We start from the raw sequence: 26419 nt of genomic DNA, 5'->3' as shown, positions 1-26419 counted from the left end.
TAATGTTTCCAAAAGGTCTGTCTGCCTGTTAGGATGGGTGAGGATTCGGGGGGAGGCTTTTGCAAATCATATTGTACAGTCCCTGTCCTGAATGACTGACCCTCTCTGTATTCCTTCATGTTTGAACTCGCATATGAATGTAGAGCTGAATACAGCATCAAAAGGGGGCGAAGGTGCCACAGCCTGGTGGTCTCCTTTGCCTCTTGAGCTCCCCACTTAAGAGTGGACTTCCTGGGCCCAGAGCTGGGAACAGAGGAAGGGCTTTGTCAACAAAGTGTGCTGAGTTCCACATGAGAAAAGACTTAAATGACAGTACATCAAGTTACCTTTAAATAATTAAACTAATTAGTTAAAAGTTACCCTTAAATAGTTAAGCAGCATTTAAAATTAATTGTTCTGAAGGATAAAGTAACTGAGTTTTGCATCGAGCCCAAGTTACTGATTCAATAGCAAAGGGTTCGAAGAAGTTGGGTGAGGAATCCTGCAGGCACTTGAACTGAACCTTTTAGAAAGGGCAGGATTTCAAGATGAGGACAGTGTGCCCAGGGGCATGGATTCCTACCAACGAAGTTGGAGGTTTCATGGGAGGCAAGGGTCCTGCAAGGAAGAGACTGTGCCTGGCATAGTTGAGCTTAGGTGGTGTGGTCAGACTGGGAGAGACTGGTGAGTGGTTGAAGCCGAACAAAAGGCTGGGCCCTCTGAGGCAGAGAGGAGGGAGCTGATGTGAAGAAGGAGCTTTGTGAGAACCAAGATGCTTAAAATGCCAATGGTTTTCTGAGCAGGAATAAATGTGAGGTGTCTGTAAAACATGACATCCAGCCCTGAGGGTCCACATAGGAGAGATTTAGTAACTCAACTCATTTGATGGATTATTTGGTCTCTTCTTGGCACAGTTTGAACTCCAGGCAGTAGAAATCTGTGTTTCTTGTCCATTTTTTGTTCTTGTTTTTGAGATAGCTTAGGATACCCATTGTTTGGAGTGTTGCATTTGTGACCTGTCTCTGTCTCTTTCTGATTCATGTACTACTTCTGCTACTGCCATGTAGTGTCTGACCACTCTGGGCAGGCCACTGTTTCCTCACTTTTTAAATTGGATGAGAAGGCATCCTTTTTAAGAAGATTTGATGTGAGGCTATCACTCATTCTTGTGGGCTTCACTCCCTTTATGCCACTGTGAGCAAGTGGGGTTAATGACTGTTTATCTTTTTAAGAGGGGAAAAGTTGAGAAGGGTCTCTAGAAGGAGCATAAGAATGGTCTCCATTAAAAAGGATTTCTGTATGATATGGAGCTTGAGACCATTGGGGTATAAAGTTTACCTTAGCACAGCCCCAGACATTGAGTAGCTGCAGGCTTTCTACAAGCAATATAACACAGAGACTGGGAGAATATAGGATTAGTTGTAGTGTGAACCTGATGATACTTGAGCTCACAGGCAGTCAAGAAAGGAAGAAAGAAGCACAGTGGGTGTTGTTGGGGTGGTCTAGCAACATTGACAGGGCTTGTGTGGAACTTTGAAGACTGCAATAGTGAGGGAGTGCTAGCATCCACCATGGAAGGCTGTGGATATAGCAAGCCACAACCAAGATGTGGTGTGGGGTGTGGTGGAGAGTTGAAGGAAAACTCAAAAGTTCTGAGGAGGTGGTAGAAGTGACAGTGGTGCATGAGGCAGGGCAAACTGGAGGGAGATGTGGGTTTTGAGGCAGAATTACGGGGATAGGGGTCACAAAGTGGGATTTCCATCATTGGGGGCTCTGGACTATGGAGGATACTAACATTCATAAAGGAAATGTATTTCACAGGGCCTAACTTATAGCATAGTAGGACCACAGTCTTTAGTTTTTAGAAGGGCCAAAGCCCTTTAGGTTAAGGTATAGACTAACTTTTTAGTATTGCCCACAGAAATGCTAAGCTTGGGAAAAACAAAACTTTCCCAGGACTAAAGTCTCTGTTTAGATTTAAAAAATGTTAACACAGTAAAAATGCTTGCTATTATGGCAGTTATCCTTGGTGCAGCTAAACCTAATGATTGTTGCCAGGATGAATATCTCATTCTTTTTTAACCACTTATGCTCCTTTTCTGTAACTTTCTTGCCTGGAGAATAAAAACAGAGAGAAAACCTAATTCGGGGTTGTTTCATAGGAATTCTTCTTGCTTGAAAGAATTGCCTGGGATTAACCCCTTCTGGGCCTCTCAGTGCTCCAGAGAAATGAGTTTTGAGTAATCCTTTGCATCTCCATCACCTTGGGAGAGGTAACAAATGGTGTCCTGTTTGAGGAATTTATGACTCCAGGATCAGAGACTGACCTGCCAAATATTGGGGAAGAAAAGGATGTCCGACATGTATATTTATGCATCCTGTCAAGGGAAAGTCTCAGCAAGGGAAATCCCAGCAAGGGACATGAATCCTGGTAAGGGAATCACAGGCGGCTCTTGATTAATGGTCCATACCTGTGGCAGGACAATTTACGTCTTTTCAGCCCAAAGGTTTTTGTTTCTCTTGCTTTCACTTTTAAAATATGGGAGACTCAACATAACCTATAACTCCAATGTCTTCTTAAGGCAGCCAGTTTTAAAGTAACTGAACAGCAGCTTGTGAAACTGTCAGTGGTTATTAAACAACAATGTCCTTGGTACCACAGGGAAGGAAGCCTTGACATAAAAGTTTTGGAAACTGATTGATCACTGGCTAAAAAATGCAATGGGTCGTGTCAAGGCTTCCCACCTAAGAGTTTGGAATCTATTTCAAGTCACTCTGAGACCTCTTGTAGACCTTCACAAAAAACAAAGACATGCTTATGTCACCGAAAAAGGATAAAACTTAATCTTTGCCAGTGACTGAAAGAACTTTAAACTGGACAAACTAAAGTAAAAGAAGTTAATATTTCTTTGCAACATTGATTTTGTTTGAGCATATTTTCTTTTTCTTAACTGCATGTGCTTCTCTTCTTTGCCAGGGACTCTGAGGCTTTATGAGAAACACAGCCCTGGTGCCAACTGTATCTCCTTTTTGGTCTGCTGCCTTTCTCTTGAAACCCCAAAAGTCTATGGCCTTATCTCTATCTGCTCTTTGGCTCAGCCTTAACCTCTGTAACCCATTTGAAAAACAAAAAACCTGACTAAAATCAATCTGTTTTGTTACCTTTTTTCTCTAAAACAGGGTGTGGCCTCACAGATAAATTTTGACTTTTTTAAAAAAAGAAAACAATTTAAATCTGATTGTCCTTTTATACTAGTGAGTTATCTATTTTATCTGTCTGTTTATGTCTACATATATATGAATATAAATGTATGGTATGTCTATATGTTCATCTATATTGTCTACATGGTACCAAATTAGCTTATAATTAATGTGTACTCATTAAATAAATATGTATACTTTTCAAGTTCATGTGACTTTAGTTTTCTAAAGTTTTGGTAAAATAAATGTGTTTTCAAAATTTGATTGAACCTTCTGCCTAAAATTGCCTTCAAGTCAACACATTTTGTGGTATGTTTGGTACTTGTTTAATTTTTGTTTAAGGACTAAAACTATAAAAGAATTTGTCTGCTGTGTTTCTCCCAAAGCCCCACACATGCCTTGCTGTTAGCTTGTGTTTGCTTTACTAATCAAACAGGATTATATATGTCTTTGCTAGATGCTTTTAAGTTATGAACCCAACCTATAACAAAATGATCTTTAATTACAAAATTTTTAGGTAAATGAGGTTAATTTAATATTGTTGATGAGAAAGGAATCAATAAGTAAAATAAGAGATGTGAAAAAAAGGCTGTGGATGTAAAGATGTAGCTGTTGTTAGAAAGTCTAAGAGAGAGAAGATTTTTTATATGAGAAGTCATCTGGTACAATGTATTTTGTCCTCGAGTAAAATAGACAGCTATTTAAAAAGTAGGAAGTATGGGATAAAAACAGAATGTCTGAGTAAGTCATAACAACGTCATGTGAAAGGTAACTTTATGAAAGAACTTTGTGTGTGTGATTAAGTTGGCTATAATTTAAAAGGAATTTGTTGTCTTTCTAAGGATTGAACTTTGAGATTAAAAAAGATTCTGAAACAGAACTGAATTTCCCTCATGTCAGAACAAGGTTTTCTTAAGTATAGATCAGATTCTTAATAAAATTGCAAAACTTTTGATATTTCTCAAAAGGCATCTGCAATCAGATTCATGGAAAAGACTCTGATTACTCTTAAACACGTTTCATGTAACTTCAATGGACAGAATAAAAGTTTTTCAAAACTCTAAGAAGAAATCTAATGAGTTTATAGAACTACTAATTAAGATCAAGTAAAGCCAAAATTAATTACATAAAGTTAAATAACTGATAAAAATGTGTTGTAACTTTCATTGTTGTTTCTTTACTTAAATGTTTTGTTATCCAGATTTGAGAAAACTTTGTCTCTAAGCTATCTATCTCACAGCAATTGGGCAAAATGTACTTTATCAACATAGATGGAAATATTTGCTTTTTTTCCTCTTTGATTCCTCCAAAATTTGAAAACTGTTTGTGAGTATCCTTTTTATGGCAATATTGTTATTTAAATAAATGTAATAAGAATTTGCCCTCTCTTTATAACAAGATACCATTGGAAAGATTGATTATAAAATAGCATGTCTCTTCCAAGTTCCTCACCCCTCTTTGTGTTGCACTAATTTGGCCTAACTGCTGTTTCATCTTTCCTCCAACATGGGACATGACAATCTGGCAATGAGCCTTCCCAGTGCCGAGGGATCAGAACAAAGCCAGATTCCAGTAATCTTTTCTATCTGTTCTTGTTGGTAGGCATAGAGGCCTACCAAAACTGGTATGAGATGTTGACTTTTCCACAGAAGGCTGTTTCTGGACAGAGCACTAATTAATTCATTCACTGTCTGAGGGACAAGCTGTCTGTACTGGAATAGGTTATATGTGGTCTTGGAATCATGAAGGCCTGAGTAGAAATCCTAACTCCATAATTCATTAATTGTGTGATCTTACTCAAAAGTATAGAAATGTTCTTGTGCCTCTGTTTTCTCTACAAATATTGATAATATGCTTTCTTGCCAGGCAGTGCTGCCTGGCACTCACTAGACATAGAAGATCCCTGACTTCCTGCCTCAGCACCCCAAACCCCCTACTGTACACCGAATAGCCAAAGTTGATGCTCTCATCAACTTTGAGTTTTCTTTATGTGTAGACATCACTTTTCTTTCTTCTGTGTAGGGAACACCTGTGTGGAAACCTGGATTTCCCATGAATCATAATTTCCTCTTTTCCCTAGGTTAAACGTCTTGGCTTGACTTACCTCTTCTCATTTTACGTATAACCTCATCACCTTTACAGTGACCAAATGACATCTAAATATGACATGCATTCTGTGGGTGAGTTTCAATATATCCCATCAGAAATTGCTTACAGTTTACTCAACTAGTTTGTTTTGCTTTTCTATCAGCAGTTCATTTCTTTGGGAGAAAATACATTGGAGTCTGTTTTAATCTGTTTTCTGTTGCTATAACAGAATGCCTGAGACTAGGTAATTTATAAAGAAGAGTTTTATTTTGGCTCTTAGTTCTGGAGCCTAGTCAGAAGTTTGAGATCTGGCAGCTCCATCTGGTTGGCCTCTGGTAAGGGCCCAGCACTGCACCATCACAGCTGAGAAGCAGAAGGAGCAGAACAGGAGAGGCAGCCTCACTTGCAATTACCTACTCTGGTGAGAACTCACACACTCCTGGGAGAAATTAACCCCATCCCTCGAGAGTGCCACTGTTCCCTCTTCATGACCTAATCACCTTTTGAAGGCCTAGCTTTCCATACCACCACACAGGTGGACCAAATTTCCATGCTCAAACCATACCAGAATCCTTAGAGGAGTTCACAAGTATTATTTTCATATCTGGGTAATCACTCAATTGGTTCATTGGTTGTTTTTAACTCTCTTGGTAGCGTCCTTCCAAGCAGGGTCCATTCTGTTTTTGTATGGCTCTCATGAGGAAACAGTTTGTTTCAGATGGCAAGGACTAGGCCCAGAATCCTGCAGGGTGTTTAGTTGCCCAGGATTTGAATCCTGTTGGGCCTAAAACTTAAAAGGCACAAGAGGAATCTCAATTCTGATGACTGGTGTCCTGCTTTTATAAAGAGTATGGGTCTTTGTTCTTTCTTTCCTTGTTTCTTATTTTTGGCAGCTTACCTGTACAGGGATGGAATGCTGGACCTTGGAGTTATCAGCATCACACTCTTGAGATAACTATCCAGCCCTACAGTGTGAATCTTAAAAGACAACACAGATTGGAAGTCCCTGTAAATTTCTAAAGAGGGGGGAGATGATGAGGGAGAAGGAGAGATGGAAGAGTTGTGTTTACCCACTGGCCCTATGGAATTGGCCAGCTGCTACATGAGAACTTGCATCTGGTGGAATATGTACGAGTAGCAGAAGTACCAAAGCTGAGAAATTCGGGGAGCTGATGGTTGAGGTTGTTCATTGTCTGGTTGTTTTTGAGGCAGTTGGCAGCTGAGCATTCCCTATCATTACCCTCACCCACCTTGGCTTCAGTGAAGGGTTAAATGGCGTGGAAACTGTGGAGCCAAAACTGCAGGCTTCTGGGACCTCAAGGGTGTCTGGAGCACACAAGGGAGCTTTTTCATGCACACTGTTAGTCCACTAGGTTGCATAGCTTAGTGGAGGAGGCAGAACATCTGATGAACTATCTAAAGAAAAAAAAGGAAAAGAAAAACCAGAAAGGGGTATTTTTGGGAAAACTAAGCCTGATGGCTTTAAAATATAACTTTTGGGCCGGCCCCGTGGCTCACTCGGGAGAGTGTGGCGCTGGGAGTTCAGCGGCGCTCCCGCAGCGGGTTCGGATCCTATATAGGGATGGCTGGGGCGCTCACTGGTTGAGTGTCATGCAAGCGACACCAACCCAAGGGTTGCGATCCCCTTACTGGTCACAAAAAATAAATAAATAAATAAATAAAAATAAAAAAAAATAAAATGAAATATAACTTTCTCCTTTTACAACTCTGTATGAATTGAAGACCAAGGAAGTGGAAGTCATTTGATCTGAGACTAGGAGATCAGGTCTTTCTGGGATTGCGGGTACAGCAGATGGGAGAAAAGGAGAAAATTTGGAAGAGCACATGATGAGCCTAAGGCAGTACTTGTTCCCATTGGGAATGGGGGGTGGGAGGCAGAAATAGCAAGCAAACAAGGCAAGGAGTTTCGATTACAAAGGGAATGTTGCTGAAGTTGGTGGAAGCAAATGGAGGACAGGATGTTTGAGTATTTGGTGGTGAGGTGAGGTGGTAATTACAGATCTTGAACCACATGGATGCTTGAGAGAGCAGTGGGAGGATGATGCCTTCATGTTTTGGGTTCAGCTTGTTTTGGTGGGTCTTTCAGGCAGATAGGCAGTTATAAAGAAGTATCTGGTGATTGGAATAGGTGACTGAAGCAGTGCTGAAAGGGACTATCGTAGAGGCTGTGTGTGAATAATTGGCACAGAATCGTCATGGGTTTGTGTTCAGTGATGGGCGTGCATGGGGAGAGGGAGCTTTCCTAGTGAATAGGGTTCTTGAACAGTGGGTCTAGACAGTGCAGATTCAGTTCACTGGAAAGTACAAAATGCTGGCTAAAGAGATGAAAAAGGTGAACTCAGAGAGTATCTAACCAAAAGGAGAGATGTAAGTGTTCAAGATCACAATTCTTGAACATTAAGAAAACTCAACGTTTTAAGGTGGCATTTCTCCCCAGAGAAGAAGAGATAGGGCAGCGACTAGAAAGAGGTAGCTTGGTGAACCAGGTAGTTTCTTTTGGTAGTGAACCACATAAGGGGCAATGTTTGCTCATTCGTTTTAGAGAATTGGAGGTTGGTGCAAAAGGAGGTGATGGAGATCATGAGTGTAGAGAATGCTTTCTGGTAGGCAAGGAGGAAGAGGCAGGAGGAGGGGACAGGTTGCTGAAGTTAAGTTCCAGAAAAGATGGAACCTGGGCAGTTAGGTTTGTTTCTGAGGGAGGTCAGCAGGCAAAAGTTTTGAGTTTACTTGTGTAAGCAGCATACAAAGGGCAGTGGGAACTTACAGAGAAGAGTTTCTCAGGCTGTGGGGTATAAGATGCATTTTGGAGAACAAGAAAGGCCCTCACCTGGCAGTGAAGGTGGAGGCATTACAGAAAAGGTGTTCAAGACAGGAAGAATGCTCACAGTGTGTGCACAAAAGGAGTCTCTAGCACGACCAGGACGGTATTTGGAAGGAGCTCTGGTGATAAAAATGTGGGTGGGGATAGGTACAACGGTGGGTGCACAAGGAATGGGGGTGGGGGAACCTGTCCCTCACTGGCCAGATGTTGAAGGGTGGTGTTGAAGGGATGTGGGTCAGGCTTGTGAGGTTGCCTAGCCATGTGCTTGGTGCAAGACTTCAGTATTCTTTCCCAGTCTGTCTGTCTGTCTCAAATGCCACAGGTGTAGTAAGCAAAGGCTTCGTATACCAGTTATCCTGTTGGATTTTACATTTGGGGAAGATTACTGTAGTAGTACAAATTTGGATTGGTGATGGGGAGAGGAAGGAAGGTTGACTGAATGGCTGATTGAAGGGGCTGTAGGCAGTGGAGCTGAGCAGAGATGTTGAAGGTCTGCACCTGGAAAGCAGCAGAAAGGTCAGAGAGGAGAAAACAGTTTAGAGACATTGACTGGACTGGATGAAAAGGCTACAGGGCTTGTAGATAGGGAAGGCATGTTGGACATGGTGATGTGATTACAGGTCAGATGTCTTCACTGTCAAGATTTCTGAACAGACAGGTTGCAGAGTTGAGGTTTTATTTTGGCAGGGTGACCCTTGAGAGTAAGAATAAAGTCTTTTATTCTTCCAAATTTACTTATGCTGGGAGTGAGGAGAAATGGACATGTTCTGGAGGCTTTCTTGCCTGAGATTTTTGCTTGAATATCCTTGTTTTATATATACCTAGGTTAAGTTACCTTTTATTTCCCCAACTCCCAGCCCTCTCCTCCATTTGTCTCAGACATTTGACATGCATTCTGTTTTGGACCTTCCAGCTCATGTTCTCTTCTGTTCATCCAGTACTATCCTTGATCTTTTGAGGCCTTGAGTCTGCCTGGGTGCAGGGTGTCGTCCAAACCCCTATCCCTGATCTGGAGCCTTCCCCCACTATGCAGAGGCTGAGCCCCATGGTAGGAGCCAAGGAGTGAACAGAGAGCAATCTCCAGTTGGCAGTGGTTGTTGTGCCTTTTGTACTGGCCAGTTGTGACTTTAGAGAGTTCTAAAGTTTTAGAGGGAGTGGGGGGTGGAAGGAGAGAAGGTGAGGATATTATCTCTTTAAAATGTGGGCCAACTGGTTAAGTGGTTTTCTGCAGATGTTGAGTTTACCCCCGTGGCAGGCTGTTTAGCTCAACAGGAGGTCCTGTGCCATCCTGTTCCTTCCCGTCTTTTTCTGTTTTCCCCACGAAACAGGATCCTTGTGTTGACCGAATCTTGGCAGGCTGGGCCTCTTGTAAATGTGAAGACCCAAGATCTAAATCCTGAGCTGTTTTGGTCACATTACAGTTTGGTGGGCAAGAAAAGTGGCTTGAGGTTGACTTGATGAAAGCCGGCTTAGGCTGGTTTTTGTAGGCACGCTCCTCCTAATAAAGGTGTACTGTTAAAAGATTTTGCTGGCCATGGGCCTGGTCTTGAACGCACAGCAAACCTGGTCATTTGATTCTACATAAAGATTACATCCAGAAATCTTATCGGTTACTGTGGTGAGAGAGCTTACTGGCGTTTCACTCATTTGATGTTTAGTTACCTAGCATTCTCCGTGTTTCACAGTTGAGTGATTCTGTGGATGTTTCAAGGACTACCGTGCATCGTGGGGCTTGGGTTAATGGTTCCAGTGTAGACCTTCTCACAGGGTGATGGGAGGCCATTTAGAACTGGAAGCAGTTTTAAGGAGATAGGTGATGCATTTTCCAGAGGGAGTTTCGTGTGTAATGGGTAACAGTGACTGTTAGGCGGTTATGGGCAAATGACCTTTGTGTCCAAGCCTTCATGTCTGATGCTGTGGTGGAGAAAGAAAGAGATAGTGGTAGTGCTGTCCATATAGAAAAGGTTGGTTAGTGAGAGGATGTGCAAAGGATGTGGGGGAATAAAGTTTTTTTGTTAGTTTTATTTTGTTTTTGCAGTCTCTCTTCTGAGAGGTAGGGCTGAGGTGTGGACAGCCATCCCATAAGTACATGGCAGTAGAGTCTGCTTGGACCTGTCTAGCCTGGGATATATGGAGCTGATGAGCCAGGGTGGAAAGAGGTCAGGATTAGCTTTCTCTGAAGACATTTTAGAGTCTCCCAAGTAGGTTCAGGATGTCACATCCAGAAAGTGTGCCAGACAGTTGGGTGATAGAATTCATTCAGAGAGCAAAAAGAGCTTCAGAAAGAGTTGGAGGGGCAGAGGTAGGGAGGGCCAGGTTTTATTCTGAGTCGGGGGCAGTAATAGAAAAGAGGAACACTCAGTAACTGTGTGGAGCTGTTTTAGAACTAGAGCCTGGCATTTCAGAGCTCTCCTTTCTGGCCATCCAGGACAGAGAGTTTCTTAAATTTAGCACAGAGTGGTGCTGGGGGGATTGAGAATGCCCACTAGTAGCACTGCGTTTGTCAGAATAACACTGCATTTGTAAGTGATCAGTGTATGGAAGCAGTGAGGCACTGTGAAACACAGGGACTGCAGAGATGGGAGGAGGGCGGGAGAGGTACTCAAGACTGGATAAGATTGTTTAAAAGTAAAGTGTAGGCTGCTCTTCTAAATAGGGGTGGGAGAGGGTAGACAAATTGTTTCCAAGAACACTGTTGCTGGATCCAGGTCATGTGCTGCTCTGTTTCCTATGGTTTGGTCCTGGAGCCTCCAGGGGGTACAGGAAAAAATTGTTTCCTCTGTCCATTTACTCCCAGATTTACCTTAACTGGTTGAGTTAGTAAGGCCTAACTAACTGGGTGGTCATTGTTGCCTACCTGGGGTGCTGGGTGGTATTAAACACACTCACGCCTCTGTAATGCCTTGCACAGTGTTGGAGCTATGGCCATGGAAATAATATTAGCTGACATTTATCTTCTTTGCCAAGTCCTTTATGCTGATTTTTCTCATTGTGTGCTCTCATTGAGACTATCAGGTGCAGGAGTGTGCTGTAAAAATTCCTAATTCACACCTCCAAAGCTGAGGGGACAGTATTTGAGGCTGCGGCTGTCTCATAGTAGGGACAGCTCAAGCTCCGGTTGCTTTGCTTACCATGGCCCTCTTTCCCCACCTCCTGTGCAGATCAGAGCAATGCTGGAAGCAAACTGGAAAACCTCAGTCAGAGAGCCTAAAGATAGTGGCGAGAGAGTGGAGGATCTGTAGAGGAAGAAGGCGGGTTGCTCCTGGAGTCCATTTACTGTGTACTTTTAGGAGGTATTCTGTCACTCAGCTGACTCACCCCTTGTCCTTATCATTTTCACATTGACCCAAAATCCTGTCCTGAGACTTCAGAGGAGTTTGTGCTCAATTGAAGGGAGAGTGGAGTTTGCAGTAACTTAAATTTCTGTAAGCTTTTTTTCTCCCTGCAGAGCTGAAAGGAAACCCTGCTTTGTCACTTCTAAGTGCAGGGACACTCAGGGGGGAATCTGACTTACATAGGATGGGCTTTGTTAAACACAAATGGGTTATGTTTGTTTGAGGTTATGTGGCATACCCTTCAAAGCTCCTAAAAATCACTTGTGGAATATCAGATGGGACTTGGGTAACTGTTGGACTGACACAAATACTCGGTGTGAGGCATTCTGAAAAGCTCCTGCTGGTAGATATCTTTTTTTTTTTTTTTTTTTTTTGAGTGGCACCAGAATGTTACATGTTAAAGGGGAGAAATAGGAAGTAGATAACAGGGTGTGCCACATAAAAGCAAGTTGAGGGAGAGGACGATTGTCTACAGAAAGCATCTAGCTGGCTGTGGACAGCTGTTTTACTCAACCTAGTCATAAAAGCATGATGTTCTTAGCACTGGTAGAGTTAAAGTTGTTGCTGGGGCTCTCTGAAGCCGCCTTCCCAGAGTTGCAAGATGTGCACTATTAATTAGACATAACGTCTCTGAGAAGCATAACGTCTCTGGGTCATCTGTGGCTGTCATTCAGATGTATCAAGCAACAGGCTTTTGACCCATGGAAAAGGGCCAGAGGTTAATTCAGCTAGGTACTCCTCTAGCAGCTACCACAAGATTCTGAAATGAAGGTTCTGTCTTGGCCAAGTTTCCCAGATGTCTAAATTAGTAATTCAGTGTAGCTGAGAGGCTGGTTAACGTAGTTTTTCCCCGGACCTTCCTTGTCTAACTCAGGAAATGCTGAAAATAGATGGGATAGTGAACAGTGGTTAGATGTCCACTTTGGCTGGCTGTGCTTTTTAAACTTTAAGTTGGTTGTCCCTGCTGTGTGTTACGGTACAAGCTGTGCAAAGTGAGGAAGATTACTGTGGGTACAAATGGAAACCCACACCTGGTGACTCATGCTACCCAGATCTTCTCATCAAGATGAATGACACAGTTCATATTCATTTAGGGACTAGCAAGATAACAGACTTTATCAAATTTGACATAGGTAAGTCTTTTGTTCCTTGTCCTGTCCGTTTTCCTCCCTCTCTTTCTTTGTCGTTCTTTTCTTTCTTTCTGTCACTCCTATGTTATGTGCACCCTCATCTTCATTAGAAAGAACTGAAACACATTTGGTTCTCTCTACAAACCCAAGACAATCCGCTGCAAATCCCAGAGACCATCTGGCAGCCTTACTGATGAGAGCCAACTGTCTAGCTGTTGTTTCACCACAAGGAACAACGTGAGTGGTGTGACCTCCCACTGGGTTACATCCATCAGACCAATCTCTTTGGTGAATATAAACCATTATTATAGTCCAGCTATAGAAACTGTGTGTCTACAGATTGTCCCGAGAGGGGAACTTCATGTTTCGAGTGTGACAGATTTTAGGTGTGTTCCTTGGGGTGAGATGACCTTAAACTAGGTGGTGAAGAAAAGATTTGCCTATGCATTTGTTTCTCCTTCCCACAACCCACATTCCTCTGACAGAGCCTCTCACCCAGTGTTTGCTAGAATCTGACGTGCCTTAGGGAAGGAAAAATATTTGGCTCAACTTGTTTCAGCAGAAATTTCCAAAAATACAGAAAAGCTGAAAGTATAGGACAGTGACAACAAGCAGTGGCAACTTCATTTCTGGCTACATTCAACACTTGTTCACAGTTTGTTTCTTCTCTGGGTCTCTCTCATTCTGTGTGTGTCTCCCTGCCAGCAACCCGATCCAGGAACCAGCCAAAGTCCTCACACAGTATATACTTCCTTGTGATGTCTCTCTGGACCTTTTTTAACCTAAGAGTCTCCTTGCTGTTGATAAAGTGCCCTGGCTGGTTGTCTTACCCAGTGCTTCACAGCCTCGGGTTGTCTGGTTGTGCTTTGATCACGAGGACCTCGTACCTACACTGCCGGTGCTCCGGGTATTTTCTGTTGACCTGGAAACTGTAGACAAGAATGCTTCATGGGTGTCAAAATCTAAAGGTCTGTCCATTAAGCAAAAATGTTGAGAGGAGATATCAATGTTGAGAGATGGGTCAGGCTTTTTACAGCTAAACCTGTTGATTGATTTTGACATGGCACCACAGAGATAACCAGACAGCATGTGCTGCCATCCAGTGGCCGTTCGCAGTACTGCTCAGGAAGTATTCTTGTCCAAGTATCATCAAACTTGGAGAAAAAGAGAAAGAAAAGCATAGATTTGAAGACACATAGGACACCTGGCAATCACTAACCTTTTAGAGAGGATTACCACAGTATTTCAGGTTCAGACAACTTGACATACGGCATTTGTTTCAGAAGGATGCAGTGCAGGACTGTAGGTAAAGACACGAATCAAGGTTGGGTGGGAGTTGAAAAATGTTGAAGCTGAAGGAATGGGTAGGTCGAGGGTTGCTTATGCTGTTCTCTCAACTTTTTTTTGCATTCTTTTGAGAATAACTTTTAAAATTGAATCACACTTCTCATTTCCAATTAAATGAAATTTTATTATTCATTTATTAAATTAGATTGCTAAGTAAAATTTAACATTACACATTTCTTTCCATCCTACTTTGTTTATTTTAAATGTATGTCTCTTTCTCTTACAGTGCAGCTCTTAGCACTATTTTATTTACTTACTGTGGACATAAAATACTCTCAAAATTTGTCATATAAGTGGAATTCGTACAGTATTTGTCTTTTGGTGACTGACTCATTTTTCTTTGTAAAATGTCCTCAGGGTTCATCCATGCTGTGGCATGTGGCAGATTAATACTCCACTGTCCATGTATTCCACATTTTGTTTTTCCATTCATCTGCAGGTGGACCCCTGCTTCCACCCCTTGGCTGTTGTTGGTAATGCTGCTAGGGACATGGCTATGTGGATATGTCTTCCAGATCCTGCTTTGGACTCTTTTGGATATACACCCAGAAGTGGGATTGCTAGATCACATGGTAATGCTGTTTTCAAGTTCCTGAGGAGCCATAGCCACTGTACTATTTCTCATTCCCAGCCACAGTCCACAAGGGTCGCGATTTCTCTGTGTGCTCGTCAACCCTTTGCCATTTTCTGGTTTTCTTTTGTTTTCTTTTGGATAGTGACCATTCCTGTTGGGTGTGAGTTGGTTTTGATTTGAATTTGCCTGGTGATTAGTGATGTTGAGCATCCTTTCGTGTGCTCGAGTATCATCTTTGGAGAAGCGTTTCTTCAAGGCCTTTGCCCATTTCTTAGTTGGGTCACAGTCACAGGTTGCTTAGCAACACGTTCTGAGAAATGCGCTGTCAGGCAGTTTTGCCACTGTGTGAACATCATAGTGTGTACTTTCAAAAACCTAGATGGTGCTGTCTACTACATACGTAGGCTGAATGGTATATAGTCTGTTGTTCTGACTGCTGTCATATATGAGGTCCAGCATTGACTGAAAGGTCATTTTGCAGTGGGTGACAGTATTTGTTTTTTGGTGTTGTTGAAGTTGTAGGGGTGGTTTAGATATTCTGGATATTAACCCATTCCTTATCAGATGTGGTATTTGCACATATTTTCTCCCATTCCTTGAGTTGCCTTTTCACCCTGATTGATTGTTTCCTTTGACGTGCAGGCATTTTTGAGTTAGATGTAGCCCCACTTGTCCATTTTTGCCTTTGTCGTTTCCTGTGTCTTTGGTGTCATATTGAGGAATTCATTACCAAATGTAGTGTCATGAAGCTTTTGCCCTATGTTTTCATCTGGGGGGGCTTTACAGTTTCAGGCCTTACCCTTAAATCTTTAATCCGTTTTGAGTTGAATTTTGTGTCTGATGTAAGGTAGGTGTCGACGTTCATTCTTTTTATGTGTGGATGCGTACTTTTCCCAACACTGTTGAAGAGACTGTCTGTTCCCCCACTGAGAGGTCTGGGCATCCTGAAAACTGAAGATCATTTCACCATATACTCTTGGGTTATCTCTGGGCTCTCTGTTCTATTCCATTGGTCTATTTGTCTGTCTTTTTGCCAGTACCACACTGTTTGATGACTGTCATTTTTGTAGTACGTTTTGAAGCCAGGAAGTGTGAGTCCTCTGATTTTGTTGTTACTTTTCAAAATTGCTTATGCTGGGGAGGCAGGGGTCCCTTGAGATTCCATTTGAATTTTAGGAAGAACTCTTCCATTTCTGCACAAATTCCCATTGGGATTTTTTTTTTTTTTTTTTCCGTGACTGGCACTCAGCCAGCGAGTGCACCGGTCATTCCTATATAGGATCCGCACCCGTGGCGGGAGCGTCGCCGCTCTCCCAGCGCAGCACTCTACCGAGTGCGCCACGGGCTTGGCCCTGGGATTTTGATAGGGATTACATTGAATCTGTAGGTTGCTTTGGGTAATTTGGACGTGTTAACATCTTAAATCTTTGATATCTGAACACCGGATGTCCTTCCATCAATTTGTCTTTTTATATTTCTTTCAGCAATGTTTGTAGTGTTCAGTGTACTGTATAAGTCTTTCACCTCCTTGGTGGGGTTTTTATTCCCGAGGATTTCATTCTTTTTGATGCTATTGTAAGTACAATTGATTTATTAATTACCTTTCTATGTTCATTGTTCATTGTTAGCATATGGAAGTGCAATAGATTTTTGCATGTTGATTTTGTATACTGCCACTTTGCTGAATTTGTTCATTATTCCTTTTTCTTTGTGGGATTTTTAGGGTTTTCTGTGTATAAGATCATGTCATCTGAGAACAGATAATTTTGCTTCTTGCTTTCCAATCCAGGTGCCTTTTTTCTTGTCTAATTGCTCTGGCTAGGACTTCTAGTCCTACCATGGAAAGAAGGTGGTGAAGGTGGGCATCCTTGCCCAGTGTTCCTGATCTTCGAAGAAAGTCCTTCAGTCTTTCACCCTTAAGTGTGCCATTAGCTGTGGAGTTTTCATACATAGCCTTTATTCTGTTGAGGCAGTTTCCTCCTATACCTAGTTTGTTGCGTGTTTTTATCAGGAATGGGTATTGAATCTTGTCAAGTGCTTTTTCTGCATCAATCACAATGATCTTGTGGGTTTTCTCCATTCTGATAATGTCTCATATGACACTGACTGATTTCCATATGTTCCATTATTTCTTGCATTCCAGAAAAAAATCCCTCTTGAACATGGTGTATAATCCTTTCAATGTGCTGAATTCTCTTTGCTGGTGTTTTGTGTTGTGTTTCTGCCTCTGCGTTCATCAGGAATATTGGCCTGTGGTTTTCATTTCTTGGGCTTTGATAGCGGGTTAACACCGGCCTCTTAGAATGAGCCTCGAAGAGTACCTTCCTCTTTGAGTTTTTTGGAAGAGTTTCAGGAGGCTTGGTGCTAATTATTCTTTAGGTGTTCTCCAGTAACACCATCACCAGGTCCTGGTAGGTTTTTGATGACTGTTTCAGATGGATTCAGATGTCTAGTTACAGGTCTGTTTGGTTATTTTACTTCTTGATGATTTAGTCTTGGCACATTGTGTGTTTTCCACGAATTTGTCTCTTTTAGGTTCTCCAGTTTTGTTGGCTTGTGCTTGTTCGTAGTAGCCCCAGTCTCATCATAACTTTTTATTTCTGTCATCAGTTGTAATGTCAAGGAATCAGAGAAACCAGTAAGAACCCCGAGTAGGTCCTATCCAGTAACATAGCTGCAGAAGCAAAGTAAGAAAAGATCAGGGATATTCCTGGCTTCTGATGGTTGATTCACCAGCAAGCATAAACACAGTATTGGCGGTGGGTTGGGGGGGGGGCTGTAGAAGGCTCCCAAGCTTCTAATTTCCCAGAAAGAACATTAATTGTCAGAAATGTAATAGAGGATGTCCAGCTCAAGGTGGAACATTGAATCCAGTCATGTATTTCTTTCCCCTACTCAACTCTCACTGGAATAATGGAAGGAATAAAAAAGGTATAAGTCCTCGAGGACAAAGAATACTAGAGAGAACAGACCTTTAGACATTGATATTTGGAAGCCCTCACACAAAGGGCTGGTGATCATCAGCTGCTTTCATACTTTAAAGCCCACCAGGCAACAAGCCCCATGCAGGCACACAGGGCTCATAAGACTTCACTTTCAGATAGAGAACAGATGTCATCATGCATTTAAAAAGAGTCTCCCATAGGAGAGATAGTGACCAAAACAAGTAAACAAGAAAAAGAATTCTGAAAAAAACATAAATGAGAAAGGGAGAAGAAAAATGCAAAACACAAACAAACAATGCCTATAATTAAATGTCTTCATAGAGATAAGAGATAATAGTATATGAGGCATTTTCAGTGAGATAAGAGGTGATATAACATGGATTTTAAAATCTGATAAACAATTCCTTGGCAATCTCTAGATGCCATACTTCTTCTCTATCTATTTATCTCTACGACTTTTATCCCTTTTTCCTAATGCCTTTTCCTTCCTCACTTGGTTCTGATTTCCTGGGAGAGATTGGACAGGATTCAACACTGTGCTAAGGTTAGGAGAAACACAGTAGTGCTCTGTAGTGTTGGTTCAGGACGCTGGACAGCAAGCAATCACTTACCCCTATGGGAACTGTTGTTCCCAGATGCTCTGGGTAAGCCCAGAGAAACCCTGTTTGCACTGCAGCTTGTATCCCCTTAGCCACAGCTGATTGGGACAGAGATGGTACCTTGCCCAAGATGGGACAGTCATTCCCTCCTCCAGGAATTTGGAATTAAACTTGAGGGATAACCAGTTATTTAGTTCCCTTGTGTAGCTGAAACATGGTGACTCAGGAACTGAGGGTTATGCAGTTTGTCCCATGAGCTGAGGATCAGGAAATGCCAGTCTGCAGAGACAGGACAGTGAAGCAGATGTGCAGAGAGAATCAGAGAAAACAAATGGACTCAAAATCATGATGGCTTTCTAGTTCCACCTTCCATTTCTTTCTTGAGAAAGGCTGCAATCTTCCTCTTGGATTCTGCAAGACAGTTCAGTGGCAGTAAAATCAGTAAATCTCTCTCCCCTTTGTCTGGTTAAGCTAGATTGAGTGGGCTTCAGTTATTTGCAAGCATGAGAATACTAATGGGTATGACTTAATCTCTAGAATAGCATGATTCACTGGCACGTAGGACTGTTTATGTCTTCAGGGAGTGGGGAACACAAGAACCAGAAGTCCTGGGCAATGAGGAAGGTTTAATGGGTACTCAGAGGGGTTCTGTGTGGGTGAATTACACTAGACTTGGTGACTATGATAAGAAACTCCCCGACATAACAAGTATCCTTTGAAAGCGAGCCTGATAAAACTAGCTAAATGTTATTTTCCTTCAAGTTTTGGTTTTAGTGTTTGAAATACAGCCGATAGTTTAAAAGCCTAAATGAGTTCAGCTGGTATTTAACTGTAGTAAGGGGAGACACCTTTTTTGATGAAGATTTTTCTTTCTGGTCTTCAGACTGTGCAGTGTGGAATACATTTTAGGAAGCTCCTGTCTGTACTAATTTTTTCTTATGCTCGGTATTTTTCTTCTTTCTTTCTGCTCTGTCTTTCCTGATATGATGTCATCTGGGCTGTGTTAAACATTTTTTTTTTTTTTTGAAAAAGAGTGAACATTATACATTTCATCCCAAAAATGCTATCTCTAGGTCTACAATTCCTCTCGGCCACGGCATTTTCCTGGTTCCTAAAGGACTCCGATACAGCCCTACCCTCTCTACCGCCTCCCTTTCACCTTGGATTAAGCACTAAAAAATGTAGAAGACGTTAATAAGGCAGGAGGTGCTTTATGCCACACTGTATAGATGATACTATTGGAAATGAGGAATCTTCTTCCTGAATGTTGTCAGTTTGTTACTTTTCTGAGTCTGCAGGTGGCAGCTCAGCATGGGGCCCGGTTATCTCCCAGCCCAAGCAGGTGGCTTTGAGCGCAAGTCTGGACTCAGAGAGATTGATTCAGGGCCCCGGTGGGGCATTTCACGATTTTCTTTTCCTTGAGAAACTTTAAAAAGCCATCAAGACTCCACTACCTGTGGAGCTTCTACCATGTGACTCAGTTCAGAAAATGCAGCAGCCAGATTCCCTGCTGTGGGGGAGGGTGAAACATGGCTTTTAGCCATAGCTGTGCTGTGGGCTGGTGTCCGGGACCCACTGGGTGCAGTGGGGCTGGGACTCAGGCCAATTTGGCTGAACAAACACTTATTTGACACCTGCTGTGTGTGAGCAATTATGCAAAGCCTGAGGGCACAGAGGTCAGTACAATGTGATCTATGCCCTCAAAGAGCTCAAGGTTCAATGCTGAAGATGGAAAAATAAGAAATAATATATAATGGGTGAAATGCAGGGAGAGAAGGAAATACAGGAGCAAGAGAAAGGGGCATCTAGAGTTGAAGAGTGTGGAAGGGTGAGAAATGGATTGTGGAGGCAAGTGGTCATCCAATCAGAGTCTCAAAGAAGAAGTTGGACTAACCAGGAGTAAAAGTGGGGGGAAAGCATTTGAGGCACAGAAGCAAAACATGGAGGTGTAAAATGGATTGACCTATTTGAGAGACAAGTAGCTTGCTGGAGTGCTCAGAAGAAGGGGGTAGTAAAAGACAAGTCTGGAGAGCTAAGTGGGGTCAGGCAGCTGTGTAACATGTTGCAGGGGAGGGGGATAGGACTTTCTCCTGTAGGTGCTGGGGAGCCAGCAAAGCAAATGGTATACCTGGCATAGGCCAAGGAGCTGCACATCAGGAGTAGCCTGAGTGGGGAGGCTCAGGTTCAGAATCCCTGAACTGAAGGGCTGGTAGCAGGGGAGCCTGACACCTTCAAGGGCTGAGAGTCTAAGTGGAACCAGGGCAGTAGGGGACACCCAGGTGTGCAGATAGGCAAGGAAGAACCAAGCTGGATACACAGGCCTAGAAGGCCTTGAGTCTGAAGTCAGCACTGTGAGGTCAAGCTCAAAGGTTGGGACAGCTACAGAGGGTCAGGATAAACCTGAATAGGGCAGAAGTCAGAGGCCAACTTAGCAGCTGGCTCAGGAAGGACCTGTCAGGAGTTATGACCGCTGCCTCTTTACCACCTACCCCTAACGACCCCATCCTGTTTAGCCAGTGTTAGGCAATGACAAGTTTCTACTTGCAAGTTCATACCCAGTGTGCTGGAGGGGATCAGACCTGGTTAGCAGACAGCTCAGGAGGTACCTGTTAATAGATGTGTCGCTTGGAACAGGTGGTGGCAGCGGAGGTAGAAAAAGGTGGACAGTTTAAGATGTCCTTTATAAGCTGAGACACAGACTTGGTTATGGGTTGAATGTGGGAATGAACATGGTGTCTCAGGATTGACTTTGAGATTTCTGGCTTTTAGGTACTAGAGGTTGGTGAGGTGGTACCAATTGTTTATATGGTACATTAGTTTGTGAGGGCTGCTTTAGCAGAGTACCACAAACTGGATGGCTTAAACAATAGAAATTAATTTTCTCACAGTTCTGGAGAGCAGAAGTCTGAGATCAAGGTGTTGACAGGGTTGGTGTCTTCTAAGGGTCAGAATGGAAGCATCTGTTCCATACCTCTGTCCTCGCCTTGGAGAGGGCTGGCTTCTCCCTGTGTCTTCACATTGTCTTCCTTCTGTGTGTGTCAGTGTTCAAATGTCCTCTTCTCATGAGCATACCAGTCAACCTAATTCTTTAAAGACTCTTTCTCCAAATAAGGCCACACTCTGAAGTTCTAGAGGTTAGTGTTAGGTTTGAATCTTGAAGGTTTTAGTCTCAAGCCAGAGCAAAGAAAACCAGGAGGCAGGCAATAAATTTAGGGTAGGCTTTAATGGGGGCACTCCCAGGCGAGTTTCCACAGCCCGCAAGGGAGTGAGGCCAGGGAAGTCCTGCGCTCAGGGTGGCCACAAGCGGGTATTTATAGAGGAGGGCTGTTGGTGAGATTTTTGCCCATATATGGTGAGGAATTGAGCAGGGTTCAGTTTCCAGTCCCCACCTTCCAGGGAAGGGGTGGGGGAGAGGGAAGGGGAGTGGAGTTAACAAGATGGAGGCTCCATCACTACTTTGTTGCCGCTTTCAGGTCCTCCTGATCCCACCGGCCCAGGAGTTAGGACTTCTACATATGAGTTCTGGAGAAACACAATTCAGCCATAATAATGGAGTTGATCAAGAGAGGGAACAGTTCTGTGAAGAAACTCAGGAGTTTATTATTGAACGTATTAATTTTGAGATGCCTTTCATATGTCAAGTGAAAGAGTCAGGCAAGCAGTTGCATACACAGAATCTCGATCTCTGAGGAGAAGTCTGGGTGGAAATACAAATTGAGGAATTGTTGATGGATTTAAATTTTATTTAATGCCACAGGAATTGGCCCTGAGTGTGTGTGTGGGGGGAAGAGGACTAATATACAAGGAACCAAGAATCAAAGTTGTATCCCATGGAAGTCCACAGACGGTCTTTCCACCACCTAGAAGACTGGGGCCCATGTCCTCAGGCCTGTCACACAATTGCTCTGTGGGTCATTTACAATGTAGAAATGACTGAGATGAGGCTTGTGGAGTGCCAAGCAGAGAACCCCTCCATTGCAAATACATATTTATTTTGAAAAAGGAATCCTGACCGTTTATCTTTATAAATATAACACATGCCTGTTATAAACCGTTCCGGCAAATTAAAAAGTTTGATATAAGAAAGTGAAAAAAATCACTCCATGCTGGACACTTCATAGTCTCTCTGTCTCAGCCCTTATTCCAGATGGCTGTGGCAGATGGTTTTGCACAGACTTTGACCTCCCTCCATTGGCAACATCTTGGCTCAAGCCGTGTACACCCGACACCATGGCATGGGATGTCAGTGGAGCCTCCTTGACATTCACATGTGTGCCACCTTGGAATGCGGCAACCCTCAACCAATGGGGATGAGAGCCAGCAGGTAAATACTTCTCCATGTTGATCCCCAGCGGAGGGGGATAATGCTGAGATACCTCTGCATATTTCCTGAGGAGAATGTGGCCAGTTACACTACCAATTGCTTATGGTAATGCCCAAATAGATAGCATCTTTACATTAACTTTCCCTCCTTGACATTTCATTTTCCTTGGTCTCTAGAAATCACTTCCCAAATAAACGATCTGATCATTGCCCTTGTCTCAGGGAACGTAAGCCAGGCTACACCTCAACCGCTTAATCCAGAAATAACCATCCTCAATATAAATACCATTCAAGAATCTCTCTATGCACATACACAGGACTGGTGCAAGGTTGAAATAAGTTTATAAAAATGAGATAATTTTATACATCCTTGAATAGTACTTTTTAAGGAGATCCTTAAGGGAATCCAGAGCTGGGACTAGGAAGAGGTGACTGAGACTGGTAGGATGCCAAATTAAGGAGGCACTCATTCTCAGGCTGATACGTGCCAGGTCAGCCTCTCTGGTCTCACCCCACCTCCCAGCCCTAGGAAATTCAGTGGGGTCTCTTGATGACTATGGTCCCAAAGCTTGCATGGGACAGGGCACAATGCTTGTTGAGTGGGGGAGACCTTTGGAGGCAGAGCAAAGGTCCTCCTGTAGCACTCACAATGGTGAGTGAAGACAGCAGTTTCTAAGTTTCAAAGAGCAGAAGCTTTGGGACCAGATGGGCTGGACTTAAATCCAGCTAGTTACCCATCTAGTTAGTTACTAGGTGGGTATTGCCAGGCACCTACATGAGATTCAGCTGTTGGAGAGTGATGGGCAAAGCATGCCACATTGTTGGGAGGGAGTCTGCACCACTGGAGATGTGATTGTGCTTACTCATGAGATGGGTACTCTGGGAATCCCAGGACAGTGAAAATCACTTCTGCCTTGGGGAATTGGAGAAAAACATAGTGAAGGAGAGGACCACTAAGTCCATCTCAATTCAATAAATAATGACCACGGACTTGCTATGTACAAGGAATTGTGTTGAACTGTAGAGGACACAAGGATGGAGGGGCGGCTAAGGTAATACACACCCTTAAGTTCTCCTGTTGGGGGCTGTGCCTGGTCTGGCTGGTGTGATCTGCAGAGGCAGCTGGCCAGGGAGTCTGTCCCTTATCTGGAGTTGGTTTGGTTGCTGACCTTAAGAATGTGTTTCAGAATTGGCGATGCAGCAAAGAGACGAACTAAAAAATGGAGTTTGAATGGGTAAAAAATAAAATAAAATAAATGAGGAGGGTGGGAGGCATCTGCTGGAGCCAGGGAGAATATTGCTGGTGGACAAGAGTAGGGGATGGATCAAGGGAATAAAGGTGAAGATGGTCGTTCTGAATACTTGGGACAGAAGCTGCTCACCCAAGCTTGTTTTCACCTTCATGGCATGGCTTGTGGCAAAGTGCTGGGGCAGCTGCCTGTCACCTAATGTGGGAGTATTTTCCTGCTTCCTTCCTTCCCCCAGACTTGAGTGCTCCTGAGGAGGCATGACTATATTTTCTAGGGACCATAGAGACCCATTGTGTGGAGGCAGTAGCCTGAAAATTAAGTGTTCGTTTTCCTGCAAACTAGCATGGTTTGGGCATCAAGCCAAGTTCCTGTCCTCTGTTGCCCCAAATTATCTCATTACACTTAACTTTGCTGTGGCTGTGGTCTGTTGGTCAGGGAGTTTCAGCCATAAACAAGTATGTGAGCTTGTTTAGCAGAAATGTTAGCCAAGGCTGCTCATTGCCACCCCCCAGGAAATCATACTCAGTTTTACCAGATATTTAAAATAAAATACCCTTGACCCATTCTATCTACCTTTCTCTCTATTCCTTCTAAGCTCTTTGAGCATAGTTTGCTTTTGCTATCTCCATTTTCTCTTTTCCTCCTTTCCCTTACATGCATGCAACACTGGTTTTCACCACCATCACCCCATAGACACTTTCCCACCAAGATCTCCTCTAGATTGCTACATCCGATGGGCCTCTTTCAGTGTTTGCCTGAAGTCCTCACTGTTCATCACTGGATACTGCTGACCATTCGTCTCTTCTTGGTTTTCTCCTTTGGCTTCTGTATTACTGCTATCTCCTGTGTCTTTCTCCCTCTGTCTGACTGTCCTTGGTGGATTTCTTTTGTTTTTCCTGCCCTCAGATGTTGCTGTTTCTTAAAGTTTTGTCCTGGTCCTCTTCTTTCCTCTTTCACCCTGAGTGACTTTGACCATTCCTATAATTTTGACTATAAGCTATTAGTGGTTGCCTCCCACTCTATAGTTCAGATCTTGCTCCTGAGATTTCATGAGGCATATTTAACTGCTTACAGGATGTCCCAGAAATACTTCAAACATAGTGTGCTCCAAATTGGACTCATTCTTTCTTAGTAAGCCTGATCTGCATCCAGTATTACCTTTCCAAGTAAGTGTTAACCCTGTTTATTGAGCTGCCAGGGTCTTGGGAATCATCTTAGGTACCTCCCTCTTTTTTATCCGTCACATGAAACTGCTAACCAAATCCTGTTTTTTCTGCTTTCTTGGCATCTCTCCTGTTTATTTCCTCTTCTCTACGATCTAATTGATTTCCTTGACTCCTGTCTCACCACACCCAATGTATTCTTCACACTCCTGTTGGTGTGATCCTTATGAAAGACAAATCTGATCATTTCACTCTGTGGCTTAAAAGTAGCCAGAAGCTTCCCACCACCTAAAGAATAAAGCCTAAACATTTTAGCCTGGCCGCCCTGAGCCTCCATAGTCCAGCTTCTGTCCATCTTGCCACCCTTGTCTTTAGCAGAGCTCTCTTCACATACTGAGCTTAGTGAGTGAATCCATTGACTCCATCATACAAATCACTAATTAACACAAGTGTACCAAGCAGTTCAAGATCTGCCCCTGTAAAAGCCTACTCACCATATTGATAAGCCTATAGGATGTCCTGAATTAAAAGTTTTGAAATTATGGGCAAGATTTGTCCTTTGTGACTCTACAGGACAGTAGCATGGAATTTCAGAGAGATAGCTTTCAACTCAGCATCACTTTATAACAGTGACAGCTGGCCATAGGGGGATGGATTTCCCTAATGTAGTGAGATCTCTGCATCTAGAGATGACCAAACAGGCACAGCATGACTGTGGCTGGCAAGTTGGAGGAGGGGCCCCTACACTGTATGGAGTATTGGACTACAGGATCTTTCATCTTCCCTCTGTGAGAGGGAGAAGAGGAAGGGGAGAGAACTAATATTTACTTAGCACCTACTATGAGGGTACTTTAAAAAGTTCGAGGAAAAATAGAATTGAAAGATAATACAAATCTTTCCATGATCTTCATATGTGCCTGATGCTTTATATACAATAGTTCACTGTTCCTCTTAATCACCCTAGGGGAAATTGCTATTACTATCTCCATTTTATTGCTGAGGATCTAATGGTCAGGAAGGTGAAGTCACTTCCACAAGGCCACTCAAAAAGTAAATGATAGAGCTGGCCTTAGAGTGCTTTTTGGAAGTGGGTGAATTATAAGTCACACTTGAGTAAAAATACTTAATCAGCCGTCAAATACATCAACTATCACGTAAATCCCTTCCCTGTCCAGTTCCTGCTGTCACCCCTCTGTCGGAGGATTTTATCCCAGAAATGTTTATCTGAAGTATTTTCTCAGTAGCATTCTCTACCCACTGCCTGTCTTTTCGAGTCCAGTCTTCCCTGCATTTCACTACGTGGAGAGCACAGACACATTATCAACCCACGACTAAGTTATGTTTCTGAATGCCTTTTAGGTTTGTCTGGGGGTTCAGAGGTAGGGAGTCAGGGTTCTCACAAAATACCACTCCTTTGTTCTTTCTGATGTCTTGAACTGCATAGATACATCCACACACTGATCCTGGTCTTTGCTTCTGGGCCTACACAGCCCCAGGACCTGGCTTTCCATGGTCCCTGGTATGGGGGTCCTGATCTCTCCCACACTGGAGCCTTCCTGAGGCCTGGGGCCTTTGTGTTCAACCTTGTGTGAAGGTCTAGTTCCCCCTACTTAATGTGTGTACCAGGAGTGGTGGCAGAGCAG

At 43.1% G+C, this 26419-nt stretch overlaps 1 protein-coding gene across 1 annotated transcript in view; it reads right to left on the bottom strand.

The window, feature by feature from the left end:
* Positions 1–13413: 13413 nt before the first annotated feature.
* Positions 13414–26419, bottom strand: part of LOC134368961 (heat shock transcription factor, Y-linked-like) — a 47111-nt gene continuing 34105 nt past the window's right edge. Inside the window, exon 4 of the mRNA XM_063085198.1 lies at positions 13414–13504. Coding sequence (XP_062941268.1) covers positions 13414–13504 — 91 coding nt within the window. The remainder of the gene's footprint in view (positions 13505–26419) is intronic.

Source organism: Cynocephalus volans, chromosome Y (assembly GCF_027409185.1).
Source record: "Cynocephalus volans isolate mCynVol1 chromosome Y, mCynVol1.pri, whole genome shotgun sequence".
Classification (NCBI taxonomy): domain Eukaryota; kingdom Metazoa; phylum Chordata; class Mammalia; order Dermoptera; family Cynocephalidae; genus Cynocephalus; species Cynocephalus volans.
This window is presented reverse-complemented; position numbering and strand designations above follow the sequence as displayed.